This window comes from Egretta garzetta, unplaced genomic scaffold (assembly GCF_000687185.1).
Source record: "Egretta garzetta isolate BGI_Z169 unplaced genomic scaffold, ASM68718v1 scaffold439, whole genome shotgun sequence".
Classification (NCBI taxonomy): Eukaryota; Metazoa; Chordata; class Aves; order Pelecaniformes; family Ardeidae; genus Egretta; species Egretta garzetta.
The window spans coordinates 1,844,641-1,868,301 of NW_009260803.1; the positions used below are offsets into that span (position 1 = coordinate 1,844,641).

At 38.4% G+C, this 23,661-nt stretch overlaps 1 protein-coding gene across 1 annotated transcript in view; it reads right to left on the reverse strand.

The window, feature by feature from the left end:
- Positions 1-10,746, reverse strand: part of MAST4 (microtubule associated serine/threonine kinase family member 4) — a 249,307-nt gene extending 238,561 nt beyond the window's left edge. The window contains exons 1-2 of the mRNA XM_009646872.2: positions 10,741-10,746; positions 9,615-9,768 (exon numbers count right to left, since the gene is read on the reverse strand). Of these exons, the coding sequence (XP_009645167.2) occupies positions 9,615-9,768; positions 10,741-10,746 (160 nt within the window). The remainder of the gene's footprint in view (positions 1-9,614; positions 9,769-10,740) is intronic.
- Between the last annotated feature and the right edge of the window lie 12,915 nt (positions 10,747-23,661).

Genomic DNA, 23,661 nt, shown 5'->3' on the forward strand with positions numbered 1-23,661 from the left:
GATGGGACAGGAATTAAAGCCCATAATTCCCATTAGCAGTAATTGGAAAGAATAGTGGGTGGATTTAAAGCCATCATAAGGAAACTTCAATATTTTGCCTTATTTTACTGTGGCTGCATCAGCAATCTTCACTTAAATTTCAAATTACTACCAGCAGGTAAAAAAGAGTTACTTTTTTATTCATACTTCATCTGTTGCCCACAACTTAAGAAAATTAGCATGTTTTGCATATTACTCAGCTGTACATAGTTGAAGTTAATGGACAATGCCAACTTCCCAGTCTGTTGCAAGAGGTGACATTTTTCTTTCAACCAATCTGTCCACTAAACATAACATTACTCCGTTAAGGCTATAATTACAACTGACTCAATTATAATTTCTTTTGTTACTGCACAAGAAGCCCTTGGAAAAAAAATCCTACTATACTCACAGATTTTTCACTTTTTGATGCACTACAAAATCTCCTTGGAATGCTCTATCTTGGTTTCACTTTCTAAAATTAGATGAAGAACTGGTATCTGGTCATGCATGAAATATACATGGCCCACCAAAGGCAAAACTTTGGGGTGAGATTATAGTCTTAAAAAAAAAAGCAATAGATGTGTCTTAAAATTTTATCAATATTGACAAAACTGGAATCGGAAAAGGACACATCCAGTTTTGGACCAGAAACTAGTAGGATGCAGGTTTAGATCTCTATCCAAAATAGATATATAAAAAAATCAAGCCTCCATTAACTACAAAGGGATTAAGAATCAAGACTGTTTATAAAAGTCAATTACCAAGAATAAGTAGCCACATACAGTTAGCTTTCCTCCCAGAAATAAATATCATTTCCATGCTTGGAACGAATTTGTCTCACTGAAAGGCACTTAAAAGACAATACAGAATTTTGCTCATATGGAAATTACTCAAAGTTCCTCCACTAACAGATACTGACTGAAGTTACATTTATATTTTGATCATTTGCTATCTATTACTGAAGTATTATGACAGCACTAAAATATTTGAAAGGCATTTGGGATCACCAGCAAATCTCTCTAGTGTTATTTAGATTTGAGAGGTGAGTGCAGGGTTTGGGGTTTGTTTTGGTTTTTTTTAATTTTCCATACCAAAAATGTCTACCACAATAGCAGTGTTAGGCACCCAGCAACATTGATATCTGCAAGATAAAAAAAAACCCTACAGCCTGAAGTTATCATTTACAACTCTACTTCCCTACCTCCCAACTCTACTGAAATACAGCTCAGCAAAATCATCTGTTGGAGATACCTTATGAGCTCAGAGATGGGCACATTCTGCTGCTTCCTTTTGTTTATCTTACCAAACAGAGCATTTTTTTCCATACTTCTAACACACAGCTCCAAAGCTTATACACTGTTCGTCTGTTCTACAAGACAACCCTAATACACAGATATTCCTGCTTCCCTTTCACCGTTTTTTTCCAGTTTGCACTTGTTCTAGAAAGATTTGAAGGTCCAGTTCTAAAACCCTGATAATAGGAGAAAAAACAGAACTTTAAGGTTCAGACTGAATGCAGCTGCTTCCAAAAGCACATTAAACTGTATTACATCTAAGTAATGATGAGACAGGTGTATCGCTCCTTCTGACATACAGTCAATTTTGCAAAGCCAAGAATCCTGCTCACCAAGAGCTCAGAGATGGCTCTTAACCGCAACTCTAAATACTGGCAGATTTGCAACCAAGTTGTGCCTAGAACACACATGCTCTAATTTTAAGAACTTCAGAGAATTCACCATTGTTCAGTTCAGTCACTATGTGAACAGCTACTTCAGCCAGCTGCCAATGTTCTTGGATCCCAACTCTCTACCACCTCAACATTTGGGTTTTTGCTACCATCATTTCTATGAAGCAGGTAAGATACAAAACAAAATGGCTTCCATTGCACTATGAAGAAAATGCCCAGTAAGTCTATTAAGAATGGCAAGCATGAAGTGATGTGTCAACATGCTTTCTCTACAGTCCCTACTATGACCCCTGTTTTTGTTTCATGTATACATTGCTATGCCATATAATTAATTATTTGTAACTATATGCTCATAGTCATTTTTCAAAAGGTGAACAGTTTCTTAATAGAAAACCCTGCCCCTGTTTTCACTGGAAAACATCTATAAACTTTTCCATTTAAGCCTTCAACCTTCATTCTAAGGATTAAGCAGAGAAAGTGCTTTTCCCTCTTCTCAAACATTTCTCAAGCTGCACATTCAACTTATGTTAAAGCACCCATCTTGGAGCAAGCAGGTAAAATTTCCCTCCACACGTGGTCAGACCATTGGCTTCACAACATCCACTCGAGAGAGTTCATCGGTGAAAAACGAAAACTTAACGCCTCTAGGAGTACAGATAATGCAGTCTTGCTGCACAGTTATAATTTATTTATAAATACACTGCAGAGACAGTTTTGCACTAACGAGCTCAGGTACTAGCAACAATAGGACTGCAGCCTTGCAGAGCTCAGATTTAGGTAAACAGCTGATTAAACCCAAGCATTTAACTGAGTCCAGGCAAGTTCTTTCATGTGTGCTTCTACAGTTACACTGCTCAACATATTTGAGCCATCTAATTCAACAGTTCTTGGGGTATTTCTTAAGGAGCCACAACTCAAAACTTCAGAAATTTAATATGCATATTTCTTTTCTCCACATTTTATTCTTCCATTATGATAAGCAACTCTTCACAACATTCAAGCTGCTTCTGTAAGCATCCCAAAGAGGGTTAAACTCTACTTCTCCGCCCTTCAAAACAGGCAACTTGCAAATGTACCTGCTAATTAGGCACTCCACTGCTACAGTTTGCTTTGATCTCAACAACAATCAACTTCTCATGTTCTGATGATACAAGCACGATTAAGCAGCAATCAAGGAGTTAAAGGCAAAATAACGAGACAGGAATACAATATCTTCTGTTCTCATCTCAGACTATTACATGATGCAGATTCCAGACATGTCAAAGAATATGGAAATTACCTTGCTAGGCACACAGGGAAGTAAAAATCAACTCAACTATGCAGGCTGATTGAAGCTTTAAATGATGAAGGTAACTGACAATGACAAATATAACCTAATGTCATCTCAACCACCAGTGCACCAAGAACCATTTAAAAATGCGTATTTCATAGCAGAATATATTTACTTCATCTGTAGAAGACAGCTTTGTACTGCATGCTTTAAAAAAAGAATTTCTCAGGTGTGTAATTACAGAATAGCTTGCTTCTGTCTCTGGTGATTCTGGAGGAAGTTTAGCACATAGTACAGTGCTTTAAGGAAGCCTTTGAGGAAGGCGGTGAAAAGACTCTAGGACATGCTCTGGGTAGTCAGTGCTACTAAAGAGTGTTGTGCCCATTCCTATCCACACCTCGCTTTTGAGCCTTCCCTCCTTTTGTACCCACTGGTTTTAGCACGGGTGCTAGGCTGCTTACCCTCCCTCCACTGCTGTTGGGGAGACCCCTCTGTGGCAGCTGCGGCTCAAAAGACTTTCTAAACCAAGTACATCCAGTCCTGTCACACATTGCAAAGATGAAAGCCATTTTGAAACGTACTTCTGCTCCGGTATGCGAGGGGAAGAAAGCACAGGAAGTAAAATTTCCTACAAAAAGGCATGTCTGATAGAGCTTCAGCACTGGCAGCCGTCCTTCCCCTGCACCCTACAGCACCCTGTACAGCTTCTGGAGACGGAGACAGACCAACAGGAGCCCACCAAGCTGCATCCGCAGAGACAGCTATGAAATCACAGGGCTTTTTATGGAGTGGCACATGTATAATTAATTAGTCCCATAACTGGAAGTCAGTAAACAATTTTGACATTGTATAGAGGAAATAAGGAACAATTCCCCTTATCTACACCAATTGGCCATCATTAATAAAAATAATCTTTTAAAAATGTTGCCACTAAAATAAACACATCATAGTTATGATATGCAATTATATGGAACAGGAAGGCACCGTTTCCAAGGAGGTTTCAAGGTGCAAGACATGTGATTTTATGCCCAACTTTCCCCATCCACGAAGGTGTGTCAAATATTTGACACAGTAAGGCTTAATGAGCTAATATGCATTTTCAACAATATTAATGAAAAAAAAAATTATACACCATAACGTTTGTGAAAGCCCTGTATGAATGGAGAAAGCCTCCCCTTCCAAGTCCTGCCAGCACATGCCAACCCATGGAGAAGAGAACAGCTTGTTCTTCATGGCCCATAAAGCTGTTGATCTTTCTGCTAATTACTGTTAGTAGCGTGATGAATCTCTGATGCAAAAACCAGATGAAGAATCCCCGAATTCATTTCAAATCAATGACGGATTAGTTATATGGGAATAGCAACCATTGCTGAGCATATTTGGATGACTGATGACTTAGAGGTAGAAAGCTGATCAAAGCAGGAATATTAGAGAAGAAAAAAATACATACATCCCAAGATTTCTTAGGGTTTAGCTCTTCACTAGATCATGAGGTAAATTCATTAATGTCAAGTGCTTTAGGATCTTTGGATTAAAGAGGCTATAAAATGAAATCTCTATGTGTTATGTAACCAGCATTTGTATAAGATCAATTTAAGGCTAGCAAGATAACAGCCCTACCACAATTAGACACAATTAGCCCAGCAGGAAGTCTGTTTCCAGGCAGTTATTGATGAGATAACAGGAGGCAAGATAAGAAGTTCAAAATATAGGTAGCAGTGTATTTTTTTTCTTATATATTTAACTGTAGAGCTTATCAGTACAGTGGAGAGACAACTAAGCTAGCTGCAGCACTCTGCAAAATACAAACTCTTCCCAGCAATATGCTCTCATACCTTTCAGAAGTAGAAAGGGAGATAGCGATCTCCAAATGCTGCACCAGAGCAGCTGAGGAAAATTAACTGAGCCGCACCGCACGCTGTGGTGCAAACCGAGGAGCAGCAATGGGACCATGAAAGCAAGGCCAATTTGATTTGCTTGTCCAAGTGATTTAACAGGTTAACCCCCTCTGCAGTAAAAGCTCATTTAATTTCTCAGCCTTTCACATTACTTTCTGCCATGCATTCTATTTAAGCATCTCTGAACACAGCAAACTAAAATCTGTAGACAATTTAAGCCAAAAAACCCTCTGACTGCAGACAGCCCTTTGAAGCTTGCAGAGATCAAGAAAACCAGCCACCACAGAAAAGCAGCTTTTTAATTAAACATCTTTTCTCCTGATTAGAAACAAGTTTTAAATGTGCAGTCTGTGCAGTGTTAGGAATCCTTAAGAAGGCAATCTAAGGCTGGGGGGAGAGGCATTTAAATCCACGTGTAAGTCTGTTGTCGCAAGAAGAACAGAGCTGACCTCATCTGACCACGCTTTAGTCTCAGTCTGTCCAGCACTCCTCAAACGCCCCTGCACCCGGAGTGCACCAGCGTCCTCCTGAAGCCATGATCTTTTCCCTCTGTATTTGACCTAGGACTACTAAATGAGTAGCTACAGCTCAGCTTTGCGACAGCTTATTCCGCAGTTGAACAAGCTGCGCAAGGATTGTCTTACACCATCTGTGGCATAAGCAGATCTTTTAAAACTCGAGTTTACTTCCCTGGTAAATGATGTCATAAGCCCTGCTAAGGGAATGGGTGCACGCAGGGAAGGGAAAAGCTGGAGCAGGAGAGGAGTTACGATGCAGAAGCAGCAGAAGAGGAGAAAAGCAAACACTGATTATTGTGTAAGTATTGTATTTGCTGCCCAAAACTCTGTAACCCTTTGGAAACATGACATTTTAAATTAAAAGAGGAACTGGTCATAAGTTACTTTCAAACACTTTTACTTTGAAGTTGTTTTATCTCATGAATGCTCATGCTTAGCAACTCCCATTATGAAATATTCTTTTTCATCCTTTGTATTAAGCAGTAGTGCTAGCACTTCACAACAAGAACTGTTAAAATAGATTTGCTAGACTAATAGCAGGCCACATCCAATAATGTATTTTCATCCCAAATTCAGTCTCTCTTTCTCCAGAAGTCTTCCCCTCCTTGGGGATGAAGGTTAAGGAAAGCAACATTGTCACAATAGTTAAGCTGAAGTGACTTTTTCAAAATATAATACCATGGTGTCTCCAGGAAGCAGTATTCATTTATTTTATTGGACAAAATTTATTTAGTATCAGTGATTCCCAAGCAATTTTCAACAGGAAGCAATAGTAGATTTAGTCTCAAAAACACCAATTTCATTTTCTTCAACTCCGAAGAGCGTTCTTTGCCTGTCACTGAAAGCATGTGGTTGCTATACTGCTTAAACTTGGGCAATTAAAAAAAAAAATCTGGGTTCCAGCTTCCCTGAGGCTATGTAGGATATAAGTTCAGTTTCTATCCCACCTCTCCAAGTTTCCAGACCTCCTCTCCCTTGTGTTGATTTCCCACTGGAAAGACCTGGTGCATCATTCTCAATTTTTCTCATATTCCTATATAAAGAGTTTTCTAATTTACTTTAGTCATTTCAGAGTAGTAGGTTCTCAGTAACTGTAATCCTTCAGGTTTTGTAAGTCTCATTCAATATCTTGCAACAATATAGATTTTATTTCTTCTCATATATCATGCATAACATTATTCCCTCTTGTAAAGCCCTATAAACTCATTTATTTGGGATCTATTCCCAGAGATAAAAAACCTATCTATTTACCTCTATTAGTATTCAGCCCTGCAGGATTTGAAGTATCCAGTTTTATATAAACAAATTAAATTTTTATTTTGCTTTTTATCGTTAATACTACTTATGCTCTATGGCTCAATAATACTGTGTTTTTAACAGCAAAGGGAAAGTCAAAGTAACACGCAAAGCACAATTCACTTATTTTCTAACATTTGGAGTGAGCAACAAGCATCAGCATGGGAATACTCTGCAAATTTGTAAGCTAGGAGTCTTCTCTCTTGCTTTACTTACCCTCACTTAATATACTTCTAGGAGTTTAGTGAAGGTAACACTTTTGAACAACAGAGGTAGAGGCTATATCTTAAACAATTTCAAAAATACCTTTCTAAAGTATTTTCCAATGGACCCTAGCACTTAAGCTAAAAGAGTATTAAAAGCAACAAAACAGAAGTAAGACTAAAGGAAGACAGTAATAAGTGTAAAGTGATATTAAAGATTAAGTACTTTGCCAAATGACAGGTATCCAAACACTTTTTTTCCCCCCTTATGGACCATGAGTATCTTTTCAGAAACATTTAAGATTGAAACAGAAATTAGGCAGAGGATGTGTGAGCATAGAAATAAACCCAAACCAAGGACTCATTTTAATAGAAGGCTCACTCATTTTAATAGAAGGCCTGATCATCACTCCCCGCTTTTTTTATATTGGGATTCTTGTGGTTTCAAACCAGAATTGTGAGCCACTCTTAAGCACTAAGAAAACAAAAAAAAAAAAAACAAACCCAACATTTAAGTATGTAAAAAAAGTTAGGTAAATATAAGTCCAAGGTAACACTTAAATTATTAACTTCAGATTATTGAGCATTTGAAACAATTCTAGGAAATAGTTATCTATCTGCAACTGTTGCTTTAAAATCAATTTTTTTAAAAGATCCCAAAAGAATATTAAGAACCTTCTGTCATCAGAATGACTTTGATTAATTTAATCAGTATCATGAAAGCTGTTAAGATATTAAAACTATTTTAACATACCACAGCCTTAGGGTATTCAGGTTCATTTAAAGTGCATTAGTAATAAAGCAGTTTAACATCATTGCACACTATATTCCCAAACCCTGACATGAAACCCTGTATAACATATTGAAAGCAGACAAAAAGCGTATCCATTTCACTTTATAAAGACCTCAAGCAATAATTCAAGCACAGAGATAAAGACCAGAGACTACAGAACACATTTGCTTTGTTTGTTTCTGATTAGGCTTCCATCTCCCTCTTTATCTGGAGGGCTTATATGGGAAAGTTAAATTTTTAAAGACCACCAACCCTACTTTAAAGTTAACAAAAGCAAAATTTAAAACCCACCCCACCTCCTGGTGAAATAATAAGTAGTGTGCTGGCAATTTTTAGTTTCAGTAAAACACTAGTTTGGCCTACACTTCCAGTTTTTAGAGCAGTAATACTCCAGAGAAGCCAGAGAGTTCACTGAAAAGGTTAGCTAAATTGACACTTCAGAATGCTGTAAGTCACTTATTATTCACAAAAGCCCATACAGATCACAAATACTCTTATATTGTTTCCAAAATCTTCATAATACAACTCTTGATAAAAATGACACTGCAAGGGAAATCACAAATCTTACCCTAGTGACCCTAAAAATGACAGCAACAATTATGTGCTGATATAACGCAAGAAGTTCCTGTAGTAGTATCTGTCTTTTCTTCCTATGAGACAACCTAATTTTTAACTAACTTAGGTAAAAAAAATATGATCTGTCACTCATCAGAAGTGTTGTAGGTGATTCTAAGCTACTGATTACAGACCAAGAGAAGTATTGTAATAGCTTCTTGGAGCCTCTTGCAATGTAAATACAGGGAGAAAGGTGGGAAGGAACTGAGAAAAGCAAACACTTACGGCAGAAGAGTCAACTCTATCTACTGTGGCACCATTTTTCAATCCCAAGCAAAAACGCCTCTCTACAGCGTATTTAGAATTTAGAGACAGAAGGCAGTCACATCTTAAGTAAATGCCACTTCAACTTTCTCTAACCTGAATGTCACCTGTTTGATTTCGATATCAAATCAACACCACCTGATCAGGTAAAACAAGATGTTGAGTATCAAAATTTATTCCTTCCACTAAATATACCAAAATCTACTGCCCCTCTCACCAAGTACTCTATATCCTGTTCTTCACAACAAATTCTTCAAACTGGTAGAAAGTGTGCACTTCAAGAATGTATTTAATTGCCAAATTCTAGTGAATTTAAAAATTCTGTTTCTTGAAATACACAAAACAAGTGCCAGCTAACCTGTCCCAATGTTTTCACATTAATTTCACTCCATACTCAAAAACAATCACTCTTCAGTGACTGCCACAGCCATACAACTCCCAGGATGCAATCACAATTTCAGCATTTGGCATCCTCCACAGATCCTATCAGGGCAGGGAGGGCCTAAGCCCTCCTCAAGCGTCCTGCTACTTCTGCATGGCTCCATGGAACAGAAGTTGCGGTCCACAGCCAGTAGCTAGGTGGTAATGCCTCTCTTTCCCCAGGAGGACTCCACCAGATAAATGAAGCCAAATTGCTTTTTCTTTAATGAAATCAAATCTAAAGGAACCACCTGTGCACTTCAGCTCCTTGAGGAAACAAGACATATGTGATCCCATGGATGAATGCATGCAAGCACACCTCAACAACCCTTAGGCCACCAAACTAAGTCAGCAACATAAATGCCGTACTCCTAGAAGTTTCAAGAAGTGGGTCATTTTTTGGCTGTGCTTGGCCACCTATTAGCACCCAATGGAGGTAGAGCCTCCGACACATGCTCACCCCACTGACAATCAGGGAACCCTGATGGAAGAAATTTTGTAGAAACTCCAAGTGGAGCTCAAACCCCTCACCAAAGGGTTTGGCCACAGAGCAAATGCCAGGGGTCAAGGTGCCATCAGCTCCACAGCTGCTAAACCTCCAGGTGACATTACACACACCCCAAACTCACCAGTCAGTGCACCTCCAAGGCTTCCTCTTCTGAGCTGTCTTCCATCTTCACTCAGCTGCCTCTTAAATTTAGAAGACTTTCCAGGGCCAGAAGAGACTTCAGGACTGCTGGATTTTCGAAAAGGCATAGGTGGGGGGGACAATATATGATCAAGCTGCAAAGAAATAGAGAAAAAAGTATATATACTGTTTAAATGCTTACCTTCACTCAAAAAAACCTAAGTTGCCTTTACCTAAAGATTATGACAGTGTCTGGGGAAAAAAAAGTGTTTACAAAGATCTTAAGGTAATTAAATTGCTAACTGAAACCTAAAAATTTGCAAGTGCCAGACTTATGGCTGGCTGTGTAAGAAAGCCATCCTCACCTTGTACAGCTCACACCACCTCCAACCACACTCTCACACAAGGAGAATTTTTTGCAGTGGTTGCATCTCAAGGTACAAGGCATCAGACTTCAGCTTATTCGGCCTTCCATAAAGCAGTTTTTTTGCAGCTATGAACCATCTGACCTTGCACCCTATGATCTGCTCTCACCAACATTTTTCCTTGGCAATTTCTCCCTGGCTTCATGTGAGCAGTCACTAGATGGCAATGTACCATCAACAAAATGCAAACCACTGCCCAGTCTAGGGAGGTACTGACAAATAGACTTAAGAATCCCAGAGAAAAAAAAATAAAAAAATAAAAAAATAAAAAATCCTGGTTTTATAAACAGGCATTCATTTATACCAGCTTTGAAATAAGTGTAAATACAGATCTTCATTCTTCAAATTCTGCTCCTCTCACCATTCCTACACAAAATTTTAGCCCTCTGGATCTGACATTTAATGTCTCAATATTTGAATACATTCACAAAAAGAAAACAAAAAGCAAGTGAGCAAATACAATCAAAGGAAAAAAGAACAGGGATGTAAGTAAGCAAAGCAGAAGTTGTTTTACAAGCATCCTTCTCCTTACACTTGTGCAGTCGCACGGTGTCACTATTTTGCAAACCACTCACACATTTTTCTGTAACATTTAAACCCTGATTCTCACCACAGTTTTTTAGGAAGCCAAGCATATCAAAGCCTTTTAGATTTTTACAGTTTATGTACTGAGACTTATCATCCATACAATCTACATATCACCCGCATACCCAACTGCTTCATCCTCTCTGTCCACTGAAAGGAAGGAGTCAAGGTCACCAGAGCCACTGATGAAGACGCACCATGAAGCCCATTTTCATTTGTAATTAATCCCACAGCAAAGTACTGTATGCCCTACAAAGCCTGTCAAATCCCATGTTTAGAGTTTCTGTTTAATATTTCAGCTTAGTTAGTGTTTTGGTTTTTTTTTTTAATCAAATCTACAACTTACTGGAAGTCTTCACAGATAAAACACTTCTAAAACATCAAGAAACAGTGGTTTCTGAATCTGCTTCTTCAGCACATTAAGACTACATTCATGTTCACAACAGACACTGAAGCAACTGATGAACTCACAGCCCATGCCTTTAGCAAATTCCTGAATTGGAAGGTTTTGGGGTCACAAAGAATATTTAATTAACCACTGTTACCATTTTGTCTTTTGCAAACACAGGTATATCACAAATATTTCTATTTCCAAGCACTAAGATACCTCACAAGGTGAATTTACAAATCAGTTAAAAAGGAAGTGACTGACAACAGCTGGCTACTAAGAAACATTATTTTGAGACTCTTTCACACAAGTCTATAAGCAAGTAGGCAAACCACTCACTGACTGATGGACAGCAACGATTGCTCAATGCTGCACTCCAAATGACTCCAAGCATTTGACAATGACACAATCTAAACAAGGGTTTAGGTGAGCTACTGGCAAAAATTCATGCACTTTCTTAAAACAGGTTCACTCTTCAAAGTAACCAACCACGTTTTAAATCTCTTTTTCCTGGCATACGGTTCATCAAAACTTAAACAAGAAGGAAAAAAAAAAAGAAAAAAAAAAATCAACAAATGCACTGAGGTCCCTGCACATTAGCACTTACATATACACAACAGAACTAATGTCTTCCACCCTATCACCTTTTCCCCTTATAATCAGGTATATAACCTTTCTGACTGCTCAAGTCACTCCCACAATGAGCATTCCATGACGTGCAGCCTGATGAAAAAATTCATTATTTCCAGTTAAGCTGTGCTTCTTTTCCACAGCTTTCAGGGTTTCAGAAGAAACTTTAAGACAGGGCTATAGTACAGAGCAGCACAGTACTGCCCAGGTCCTCAATTCACATTTAAGATGATTTTCCGCTGTCCGAACTGGAAGCTTCCAAAAAGGACGATTTTTGAAAGGTAAGAGAGTTTAAACAGCAAACCCCATTACCTCATCCAGCATCATTCCAGCACTAATTTTGGGCACACAAGTTCTCAACAATATGAACTTCAAGGACTTGCATGGAAACTGAGGAAGAGAACCCACACAGCCAGGGACTGGGTCTTGGCCACTGGGACAGAAGCTACCAGCCAGGTGGAATCAATTTTGACCCCACATGAACTGGTCACGCCTGAGGTCCTACATGTGGAGGTTCTTGGGAACAGGACTTGGGAGGAAAGGAAGGGAGGGGGAAAGAGGGGAGACAACCTTCCCACCAACACTTTTCAATATGATGTCCTCAATTTGAAAGTCTGTATGCAATCTTCTGACATGAGGAACACAGGAATGAAATGCAATTCCTGAAGTTTTGCATTTTTAAACACAACAGGGTGAAATTCAGATTCTTTTGAAGGAGCATGTGATTTTATTACACGGAGATAACAAATAAGCATTCTTGCATACAATAAATTAAGGACCAAAATATCACATCAGTATTAGGTTTCACTAAGTGTTTCTTGGGGGCAAAAATTCATTTTAGTATGGTCTAGCACTACAAACAAACAATATGGAAATAGGGGATTTAAAATTTTCATATTGATGGCCAACTTCTGCTTTACAGAAACAATTACGCATCTATCAACAAAGCATTTCCGGAAGCTATCTGAAGGCTCACTTTTACTTCCAAAGGGCAAAATAACATCTATAGCACATACAGTATTTGAAAGGAATCTGTACATTGTAACTGCTGCTGTAAGTAGACTGAGAAAAGTAGACAAGGCTATACCCTTTAACAGCCTTGACATAACAGCTGGGGAAATATGAGGGAAATGGATGGTGGAACGTAGCCATGCTTTCAAGCTCCCCCTGAATAGCTTCTTGTGCTACTTGCAAAGAACAGACAGCTAGATGAACCGATTTGACCCAGGGGGGCTTTCTAGCCCCAGTTCAGACCTCACTTCAAGCAAAAGCCTATGCAGGAGATGAAGAGGCTTTCTGTCCTCAACAAAACAGCCTTCCCCTCCTGCCAGTCAGAGCATTCAAGTCCAAGTAAGTGAAACCAACAGAGAACATTTTATTAGGTCCTGCTTCCTTGGAACATACAGCTGATTCTGAAGGGGTAAAACATGGCACGTATTCAAATCACACAAAGCAGTTAATTCAACCGAAACAACATACAATCATTCAGTAATAATATTATGGCAAGTTTAAATAAATAATAGCAAGACCTATTCAAACTTGTTAATACTTACTTGAAAGACCTTCTGGAAACCTGAACACTATGAAAGTTCAGGTTGTGTCTCTTACCAGGCACATATTGGACACTGCTGTCCTCAAGACAACATCAAAGCAAGTATCCTGAGGAATGAGGGTTGTTGAAATTCTACCAGAGATATTTTAAATAACTTTGCTCTAGCTGCTTCCACTCAGCACATCAAATAATTTTGCCCAGCCACAATCACGGCTCTATTGGTATGTACTTCATGCTTACTATGCTATTTACTTCACGCTTACTAGCTATACGGACATGTATCGATGTTGGATGGCATACAAGCACAACAGGAGAACCAGGGTTTGGTTGGTTGTTCAGTGACACTTGTTTGACAGCAAGTTGCAAGAAATACAATAGCTGTATCCCTGCAGAAATAGAATAGCTGTATGCCTACAGGCAGTTTCTAGACATTCATGCTATATTTTGAGGTTCTGGCTATTGCTTGCTCTGCCCACTGTCTTATTTGCTGCAGGCTGCCAGCACACACCCTTTTTAAAGAAATGTTAGTGACTTAAGGAGCAGGGGTAACAGAGGGCAGTTTTTCCACTTGCCTACGGAATTGCAGGGCAGGGAAATAAAAGAATTTGAGAAGTTACTTCAGAAAGTCACTGCTTCAAAGACCCATAACAACTAAGACAAAGTATATGAAAACAAGTATATTTGACTGTCCTTTATCTATAGTACAAAGGGGGTTAAGTTAGCCATGGAGTGCATACAGGCTGCTTAGAGAGGGACTTCTTATCACTACACATCTCGCCACTAGTCTGCTGCTGTTAATATTCACAATGCATGGATAGTTATGTAAAAACGTTCCCTCCCCCAACATTAAATACTGAATAATTTCTTTTCGACAAAGGCACTTTGAAAGACAGAACACACATGGCAAACTCCAAGCTATGCAGAACATACTGTTCTAAAAAATTACTTTCTTCCAATCCATTTTTCCATACATTTCATTAAAAAAATCTGCCTATTTATGTTGTAGGTATGGTGGATTTCTACAGAAGCACTGTAAAATTTAGCAGATAACAGCTTTCACAAAACCCTATTTCCCCCACCATTGTGAACCTTACAAAAAGGAACAGACAGTATCATTAGAGGAGAACGGCTTAAAAATTACAGAGCAGAATCATCAAAATATCCTTACCATAGACTTCCACATGTAGATTTAATGATCCTATAGAAACATGGATGGAATTTGAGTGACAGTCTCCTCCAGGAATTTCCTCCAGGGAATCAGGGCTGAATCAATTTGTCCTCAAACATTTTTTTTTCTCCATATTTTGAAGCTATTCAATTTCTGTGTGAATAGAATCAGCTACATTCCTCTAATGAAAATTATTCTCTCACTGTACTAGCCATGGACTTTTAACAGCTCACCTACTCAGAAAGGATTCTTTTCATGTGTTTAAAAACCTCAGTAGCATTAAATCTAGCTGTCTACCATCATGTATTTATTCTACAGCTAGAATGAATTCTCTGCTTGATAATTATATCATCAAGTAGTCACATCAAGTATGTCAGCCCACATGTCCTTATGAAAATTAAGGACATGACAACAGGTTCAAAATAAGACCTACCATCAGTGTTTAGAAGTACAATTTGAGCTGAGCACATAACGAGGTGTGAGGCAGCCAGAAAGAAAATAACAGATTTCAGGAGAGGAAATCCATGGTACACAAAGGTGAATGAAGCGCAATCACACTGATAACACCAGGATAAGGAAAATAAGCTATTCTGAGCTGCTGAGATTTGTTGCAACACGGGGTGTTTTTTTCCCCAATAAAAATTAAATTGAAATGAGAACTGAACTCATCTGCTCAGCTCCACCTTTTCTTGAAACACCCACTATGGTTTTATTGTCCAAAATACTTCACCCCCAACCTCCCCTAATCGCCTAATCGCAATATTCCTACTTCCCACAGAAACTGGGAAATACAGATCAAGTATTCAGTCTTAAAAAATATGAACAAAGATGTTCTACTAAGCCTTTTAATTTCTTCTTCTTGAATGCTGCACAATTCCACTCTACCTCAGGTCATGTTGTATATGCACATTAAATCGTAAAGTTTCCATAAAAAGGCTGTGCGTTGTCACCCATTTTAAGCCTCCCCCAGTCAGGCACCAATCCAAAAGAGATATATCACCTGAAAACTCTCACACATAGTGCACAGAAAGCAGAAGAAAATCCAGCATACTTTTACTGCTTAGTTTTTTTCATTATCAACCAGAAATCCCAAAATAAAATTCTGCTAATAAGAATGTTGTCATGAAATACACCACATCGCATCATACCTATCCAGATGTTTAAAAAAGTGAGAATGGAAAGCATCACACTCCAGCCCCATGCAGACAAAAGTATAGGAGCCTACCTGGTGGTGAAAAGACATTCAGCTGTTCAGTAAAAACCATCATCTTTATAAAGCTAAATGCTTAAGAGGAGCATGGTGTCACAAACCAAACAAACCCCTCCTGCCTCTTGAATGGAGATTCACATAAGCCATGCCAGAAGCAATCGTGCTTCAGAGGTCAGTTAAAACCCACCACTAGTTCAACAGTGACTGACCCTTTGTAACGAAGCAGACTGCTAGGAACATAAATCAATCTGTTTCTTCGCATTATTTACACTGGGTTCCTCACAGCACGCTGCCTCTCTATCTGGCTCCTTTGCAAGCAGTTTAAGCACAGATGCTGAAACATAATAGCCCAGCAAAGCACTTTCTTTTGAGGCAAACCATACCAACTTACTTCAGCTGGGTATGGGAGAGAAGTATGTTCTTATCACTTAAATAGTCTCCCTAAGTCTAGTTAAATTTGGCACAGATACATGAGTTTTGATTGGCTGCATTGACAGAGAGTAACAGTGAATATCATCTTATTAATGGGTAGGATTATATCTTCCAAAAGCCAAAGGCATTTTAGAATTTATTTTAAAAGACATTTTAGACAGTTAAGAGCATATTACACTTCAGTTACTCCAGATGCTTGATGTGAATTCAGTAGAGCCAAATCAGACTTGAAGACGAGATGCTACAATGGGGTGGTGCAGACGCCCAAAAGGTCTGTCTTACAGTACCATCACAAGCAGCAGTGCAAACAAATTTCCAAAAGATATCCTGCAGTAACTCACTTCTGTGAGGAGCAGCTCCACTGCTTTTGGTCACAACAACATCAACTTTTGAAGGATCCTGTTTGGGGGTGTAATCTGAGCAATCTGGGGGTACACAGGAGTCTCCATGAACCTGCAAAGCCAACAGCTGAACGAGATCATTAGCAGTTCCAATTAAATCAGCTGATGGTTAGAATATTCTACATTCCCTTTGCCCACAAGCAATATTAAGCCACCTCAGTTTTGAGTAGAGTTTAGAGAACTGTGCAATTATTCTGAATATTCACAGCTCTTAGAGCAACCTCTGCTTCACAGAACAGAGAATCACAAATAACCTAATTCTGCACAGAGATAAAAGGAAACACTTCTCCAAAAACTAGCACCACTTCCAAGAAGCCAAGGATAACAAAGGCAAATACTAGATACAGTGGAAGTCTCACCAGGCCACACAGGATTTCACTGGACCAGGAAAGATCCCATTTCTTTCCCCATTTGCTATCACACCTCCTCAAAAACAAGCAGAGACTTTTTTTCCCCACCACCAACTGCCATAGGTAAAGTAGGAAGATGACTACTCATCCCACATTTCTTAAATTCAGCATTGCCTTTCCACTCCCCTCCATGGGAATTCTCTCCCTCAGCTTGGGCTGAGAGACCTTGCTATTTCTCCAGCTGAATGGCATCTGTCATTCCTGTTCTAGACTTCAAGCCTTGGACTACCTTACTTCCCTCCATGACCTCCAGTTTCCTCATCAGGACAGTGACACCAGCCCATCAGCTACTGCATGGACATAAAAGTAGGTCAGATCCGAGGCTCCCTGTTGAAGGAAAGGGGTAAGAGGCAGAAAAGGTCTTGTTTACAGTCAGATTATGAACACAACCTGCAGCTGACACTGCAAACATGTCCCTTACTAAGGTAAAGAGGAGAAACCCATTGTAAAGTTCTGCTGTTCACAAAGCATCACTTCTAACCATTTCCTTTACTGATTTTACATTCTATACATACACACAAACACGAAGCTCAAAACTAAAGTCACTGTTCAAAATTGTTTATTATGCTGAATATATGATGATGTATAAATAAACAGAATCAGTGAATAAAGTTCACAATGCTTTTCTGTAGCATGTTCTTACTGACCATATCCTAGGTAGTACAGAAATATTTTAAGAATTCTCCTAAGGATCAGTAGAGATCTATCCACATTATTTTGCTACCCACTTCACACCCATTCTAGAAATGCAAATTCACCTTTAAGAGTTGCATTTTTCTTGAAAACAAATTTGACCTCTGATCAATTAAAAATAAATAAATACAACTCAGGTATATGAAGAATCAGCTATAGCTATGTTAAAAAAAAAATAATCATCTTGCATCCAACTCTTTTTCACAAACATATTTACACATGATTGATTGTGCAGAAAATGAAGCACAGACTTCATGGTATTCTACAAGGCCAAGAAGTGGCCTATAAATATGCATGCACACTGCTGTCTGAACCAATTATTACTTTACCCTGGTTAAGATGGAACAGTTTTGCTACAATATGATTGAGTCCTTCAGTTCTCGAAAGCATCCTGTGTGCCAGCTCTGTACACACAGATGGACAGACAGATTGCTCCCTTTCCAGGGAACAAAGGAAGTATTTGTACTGAAGACACTGCTTTCAACAACTCAGCCTGCCCTAAGTCTCCTTGGATTTGCTCACACAGCTTTAACGAACATTAAGGAAAAGATTAATAAATAGCAGGTTCTGCAGATCTCTTGTAAGGCTGTACAACAAGAGCCAAAATCCAGCACATAGTTCTAAATAAATGTATAAAGATATAGCTCAACTCGTGGTTAAAGGGGATCACAGAGGACTTTACTTGCTGGTAGCTTCAAGACTTTCTTTTTAATCTGAGAGTCATACAGGTAACTTCTCAGGAACACACAAAGGCCTTTGCTTCTGACAAAAAAAAAAAAAAAAAAAAAATCACTTCATTTCCGACCTAGGGCAAACTGCCAACACTCACAAAAAGCAAGAGAAGTCAGAGCATCGCACACAGCTGCAGCAGCTCAACAGGTCAGACCTACTAGGAAGGATGCAGAGGGACCAGACTCAACATAGTGGATTCTGTAAGGAAATTTGTTTGATAATAATCCAAAAAAGCATGAAAACAGAGAGTAGGGTTCAAAGGGTCTGTCCAATCCACTCAGTTCTGCTCTAAGTGTATCATCTAGAATAAAAATTCCCCTTTTTGTAAGGGTACAGCTCCTCTGAGCGCTGGCTGAGCATCAGGAAGCACACTCACATTTCACCTTCACGTCCACAGTTTTAAAAAGGATCTGACAAAAGAAGATAAAAAAAGAAAACCCACCCTTCGCTGCCCAGATGTGCAGCAGTGCGTGCCACCACTATGCAGCAGGAAGGATACTCCCTTCCTCTCCCCGTCCTGCTGGCCATCTTGGCAGGAAAAAGTGTTTCATAGTGTTGAAATTTGCTGTCAGTGACTACTGCCACATCTGCCTGCTGCAAAAGACTCAGCAAGTATCTGGGAGGCAGCAAGAGAAAGCCGGCAGAAAGCTGCTCAAACACCCCCGCTTCACTTCGGGAGGAAACTAGGGACACAACCCAACTCCCAACCCTGGTGGGCAGCTGCCAGGGTCTGGGAAATCCGTTTGCTGGACAAAGGACAACAACTGGAAATCTGCATGCCTGCAGTGTTCAAGAAGAAAAAATACCCATATACACAACAGCATTTCAGGAATGAGAAGATGCTGCAAGTTTATGGGTGTAGGCATCAGCACAAGCGCTTCAGCAGTCCTGCTCCTTCCAGCAGGTCCATGAACACTGAGGAGCAGTGGTGGCTGACCCTGCTGTGTCCCCACACAGACACAACTTTGAAGGGCATGACAGAGTGCATCGCAAAAATTCCATCTTCCTAATACAAAGCACACGCTTCAGGAGGGTTGGTTGGTTTTCACTGATTTAGCTACTCCCACAAAGTGGAAGATAACAACAACAATCAAGTATTCAGCTGAAACACTAGGAAGCAAATATCAACATGCTGAAATGAAAGTTACCAATATTGTGCATCACTAAAAAAAAATTACATGACCCAAAATAGTATTTTCTTAGTTCCCCTTATATAAAGCCTTTTTTAGGCAGATTTTTGTTCTTTAATATTCTAGGGCTGTATTCATTTTTTTCCTATCATATGCAAAGCTAATAGTAGCATTAGCAATGCTACGTGCTATGCTGTGCTGTAGAGAGAAATATCAAACTAGCCACACTGAGTATTTCTTTAATTTCTCAATGAAAGGAGAATTTAGCTACACAGAAAACAGAAAAGAACTTTGATATTTCTAGACACCACAGGCAGAATTTTCACCCTTAATTATTTTAATGATCCTTTTTACAGCACAAGAAAGCCGTGACAAATGCATGGAAATTTGTATTTTTACTCCGTGTATGTGCAGGCATCCACATGCACACCTTACATCAAACATTTCCAATGCTGCTGCTGCTCATACAGAGATTTTTAAGGAAGATTTTTCCTGGCTCTTTAACTAGGAGGATGAAAATTTAGTAAAACTAACCTTCAAAGTCACTTTCAATTGGAAAAAAAAAAAAATTGAAATACATAAGAGACCTATTCATCTTCATCAGCTGTTGACACCATCATCATTTGTCTCGTGAAAAAAAAATAATTCCGAGGAGAATATATGTCTCTGGAAAGAGGGGTTTGTTTGGGTTTTTTTTTTGTTATACCATGAATACTAATGAAGTGAAAGCAGTTTAGCTCTTTATAAAATCTATTTCCATTCACATTCACCAATGAGCTCCTAGACTACCTATAAAGGTTTCATTTATTCTATCACATTGGAGGCTTCAGAAAACTAATTGTTTATTCAAGTCTATCTGCTCCATCCATGCTCAATTAGGTCTCACTTTTCCCTCAGTTACAGCGAAATTAAAAATAAAAATGCAAGGTGAAACATTCTTCATTCCACTGACCATCTCCCCGTAGCAAGCCACTCTCCACAATGGCTGCCCCAAACACAGCAAGAGCTTCTTGACCGTAATGCAATATTTGAGGGTCCTGCCCAGCAACTTACAGAATTCCTACTCATTAACATATTTCTTTGACTAATGGAAAACACATTCATAATGCAGCTTTCTAATAAGCACTACCAAGCACTCTTAAGTGTAACCAGGCATTCCAGCTACAGCAACTCACAAGTAGTTCAATTTTAAGAACAGGAGACACAATCTTTACACACAATAAAAATATAAATGAGCCTCAATTTATTATTCCTTATTTAGACCATTAAAATATTAAATAATCCATTTCACCATATAAAGCTTCAAATCCAGTATCACTTTCATTAGGAATAACGTATCAAAGGGAATCACAACACATTTATGCAAGGCAGGTATGAAAGAAAAGAGAGAAACCCATGATAAAATGAGCTTGGAGTAAAAGGTTCTCAGCATGTAATGGAGCTGAAGTTGATCCATAAATCAATGCAAGATGAAAGCAAGATTATTTATGTGAAGGGGTTGCATTGTTAATTTACAGTCTGATTTAGAAAAGAAACGCTTTACTTGATCAATGTACCAGTTATGTGCGTGTGTGTACTTCAGCACAAATTAATAATAATTACCAGTAGGTGTATCTCCTCCTATTTTTTAATTAACCCAAACAAGCGGCATATACAGTTCCAGAAAATGCACATTTTCCCTGAGTTTGCCTTTAACACACTCCTAAGTTTTTAAATAATGCAGCCTCGCCACAAGAGACCTTGCAGACAAGGGCTTTTTGATCTCTTTCTTCCTGTTCAGTGCTGAGAAAGATACCATGCGCAGTTATCGAACAATAGCTGCCATGAAAAACCCTTTTCCTGAACTGTTTTGAAAGTGAACTAGAATAAGGCATTGATAGCTTTATAGTTTTACCCTAGACATCTAACACAGAATTCAGAGATTGGGATGCCTCTCCGTTAGTCCTACCGATACAATTAACAAAAAAATATCAGAAGGACAAGCATATCTGGGGAAGCGGGGAACACAATCCAATTTTCATGTGGCAGAGATTTGTAGTTAAGGACAATAATCAAGAACCATGTTTGTAATTTAAGTGTCTCCACCGCATTTCACATCTTCTGTCAGCTGCCATTTGTCAGTCTCAGACAATTTACCCAGGTCTATCATTACCAGAAGTGTTTATTAACACGATCTGACTCAAGGAAGATATATAGATAGATAGATAGATATAGATATTCTTTTTTTTTTTTTAAGCTTGAATACTTCAAGTATTACAATTAGGAAAAAACATTAAGATCATGTGAGAATATAAGCAGAAAGGTGATAAAGATGTTTTTAAATATTCCAACCCTCTATTTAATTATTTGTGCAATCTAAGCAAGTAACTGCCTGTAGTTTCTAAATACCCTCATTGTAAAACATACACTTATTAAGTAGACATCTTCACTCATTCTGGTCTTTTTAGCCTGGCTTTTCCAATGAAATAGGTAGCTATGTAATACAATGACACTGACAGATGGAAGAAGGAAAGATCCTTACTTAGATTAAAAAAAAAATCCTATATTAAGTCCTATTAGGCAGGGAAATTACAGCAGAATGTATCACATGTAGCATCTGAAAGAACAGATACCAGTATGTATGTGTAGAAGAGCACAAAACAGACGGGTATCTAAAAAGCATCCAAATCAAAACAACAACTGCATTTGTCTTTACAAACAGTTTAGAGCTGCTCTGGCTTCTTCATCCTTACACAGAAAACCTAAAATTAACAGTAAAAAGATTTACTTGTATGACTTTGAGAGTTTTATTTATAGATCATATCACCTCAGAGATTTATACACACATTCTTAAAAGTTCAGCATAACTTAGAACCCTCTAAATTACAAGGATTAGTCATATACCAAGTTGTAGCAGTTGATTACTTTTATTTCACCATGAATCTCACAAGTAATTTAATGCAAGTTTCATTAAAACATACAGAATGTAAAACATCTGCAACACAGCAGTAACCTCTGAATTAGAAGAGTTTTCTAATAAAATTTTGCTAAAGTAACTTGATTTACTAAAAAAAAAATAAAGTACAATTCTACCCATGATGTTTCACACCATGTTAGAGTCTTATTTCAACTTTTTTCCACTTTCCACTAGTGAAAGAGGGGTGCTGTCAAAAGCAGGACAGCCAACACACACACACACACTCCTCCATTATCAGGGTCTACTAGAGGTCTACTAGGATTTCTCATGTCTGTAAGGCACCATGGACTGTGTACCTTTTAATCAACTTGTAAATCAGCTTTGTGCCCTCAGTCAAGTGAGCAACATACCACACCCTGTGTTCTCAGGATTACGTCTTCTTATTCAAAATAATGGGACCCCACATCTTTCGTAAAACAAAAGTTACCCAAGGCAATGTTGAAAACTTGAAATCACATACAGACTTTCTATCTGTGCACAGTTACAGGCAGAGATTATGGACTAGAGTAATTCCACACTGGTAGCTTCAAACTATAGAAGTATTTTTACCACTTCAAAAGCTGAAAACAAATTATAGCTATTACGAGGTAAAGATACTGATCTTTCTATGGTTTAGAAATTTGTCAGTTTATAGAAATCTAAAGTCTCTAAAAGAGATAACAGCACAGATTTGAAAATGGACATTTTATTCAAAAGTACTCAAAACCAGTGTAAGGAATGATAAATCTAATAAAATAAGAAGATTCAGAATCAAAGTTGTCTGGAAACCAACAATTTTCCATTCAAATAGTTGACATGCTGGCATCAGCCATATGTTGTACATACAAAAAAAGGCCCAAGAGAACTTTCTTAAGCCACACAATCTATTTTTTCAGGCTCTCGCAAGTATAGGGAGAAGCAGTTTGGAATTATCTAACACGAAATCAGGGATACTTCATTAGTTTCATCCATATACAGAAACAGCATCTTGTTTGGGTGTTATCTGTATCACCTACAGTACAATTTCACTTCATTTTAGTTGATTTCTTTTATTCTGATAGACAGTAGACTGTAATCCAGGAAACCATAGCCTAAATTGCAAATAAAACAATCTTGGTTAGCCATACTACCAAAAGTCCACAAGGAAAAACATGCAGTGCTAAAAGCTTTGAAATTTATGACTTGTGTGACTACGTACCACTGTGGGAGTTAACCTAGTTTTTTAGTGATGTTCAACTGCTCTATTAACTGGACATTTTTAATTGTGAATGTAGAAGTTATTTATTAAAACACTGAATCAACTTAAGCCAAAACCCAGGTTTAACCTCCAAGAAAAACTCTGCAACACTGATATCAT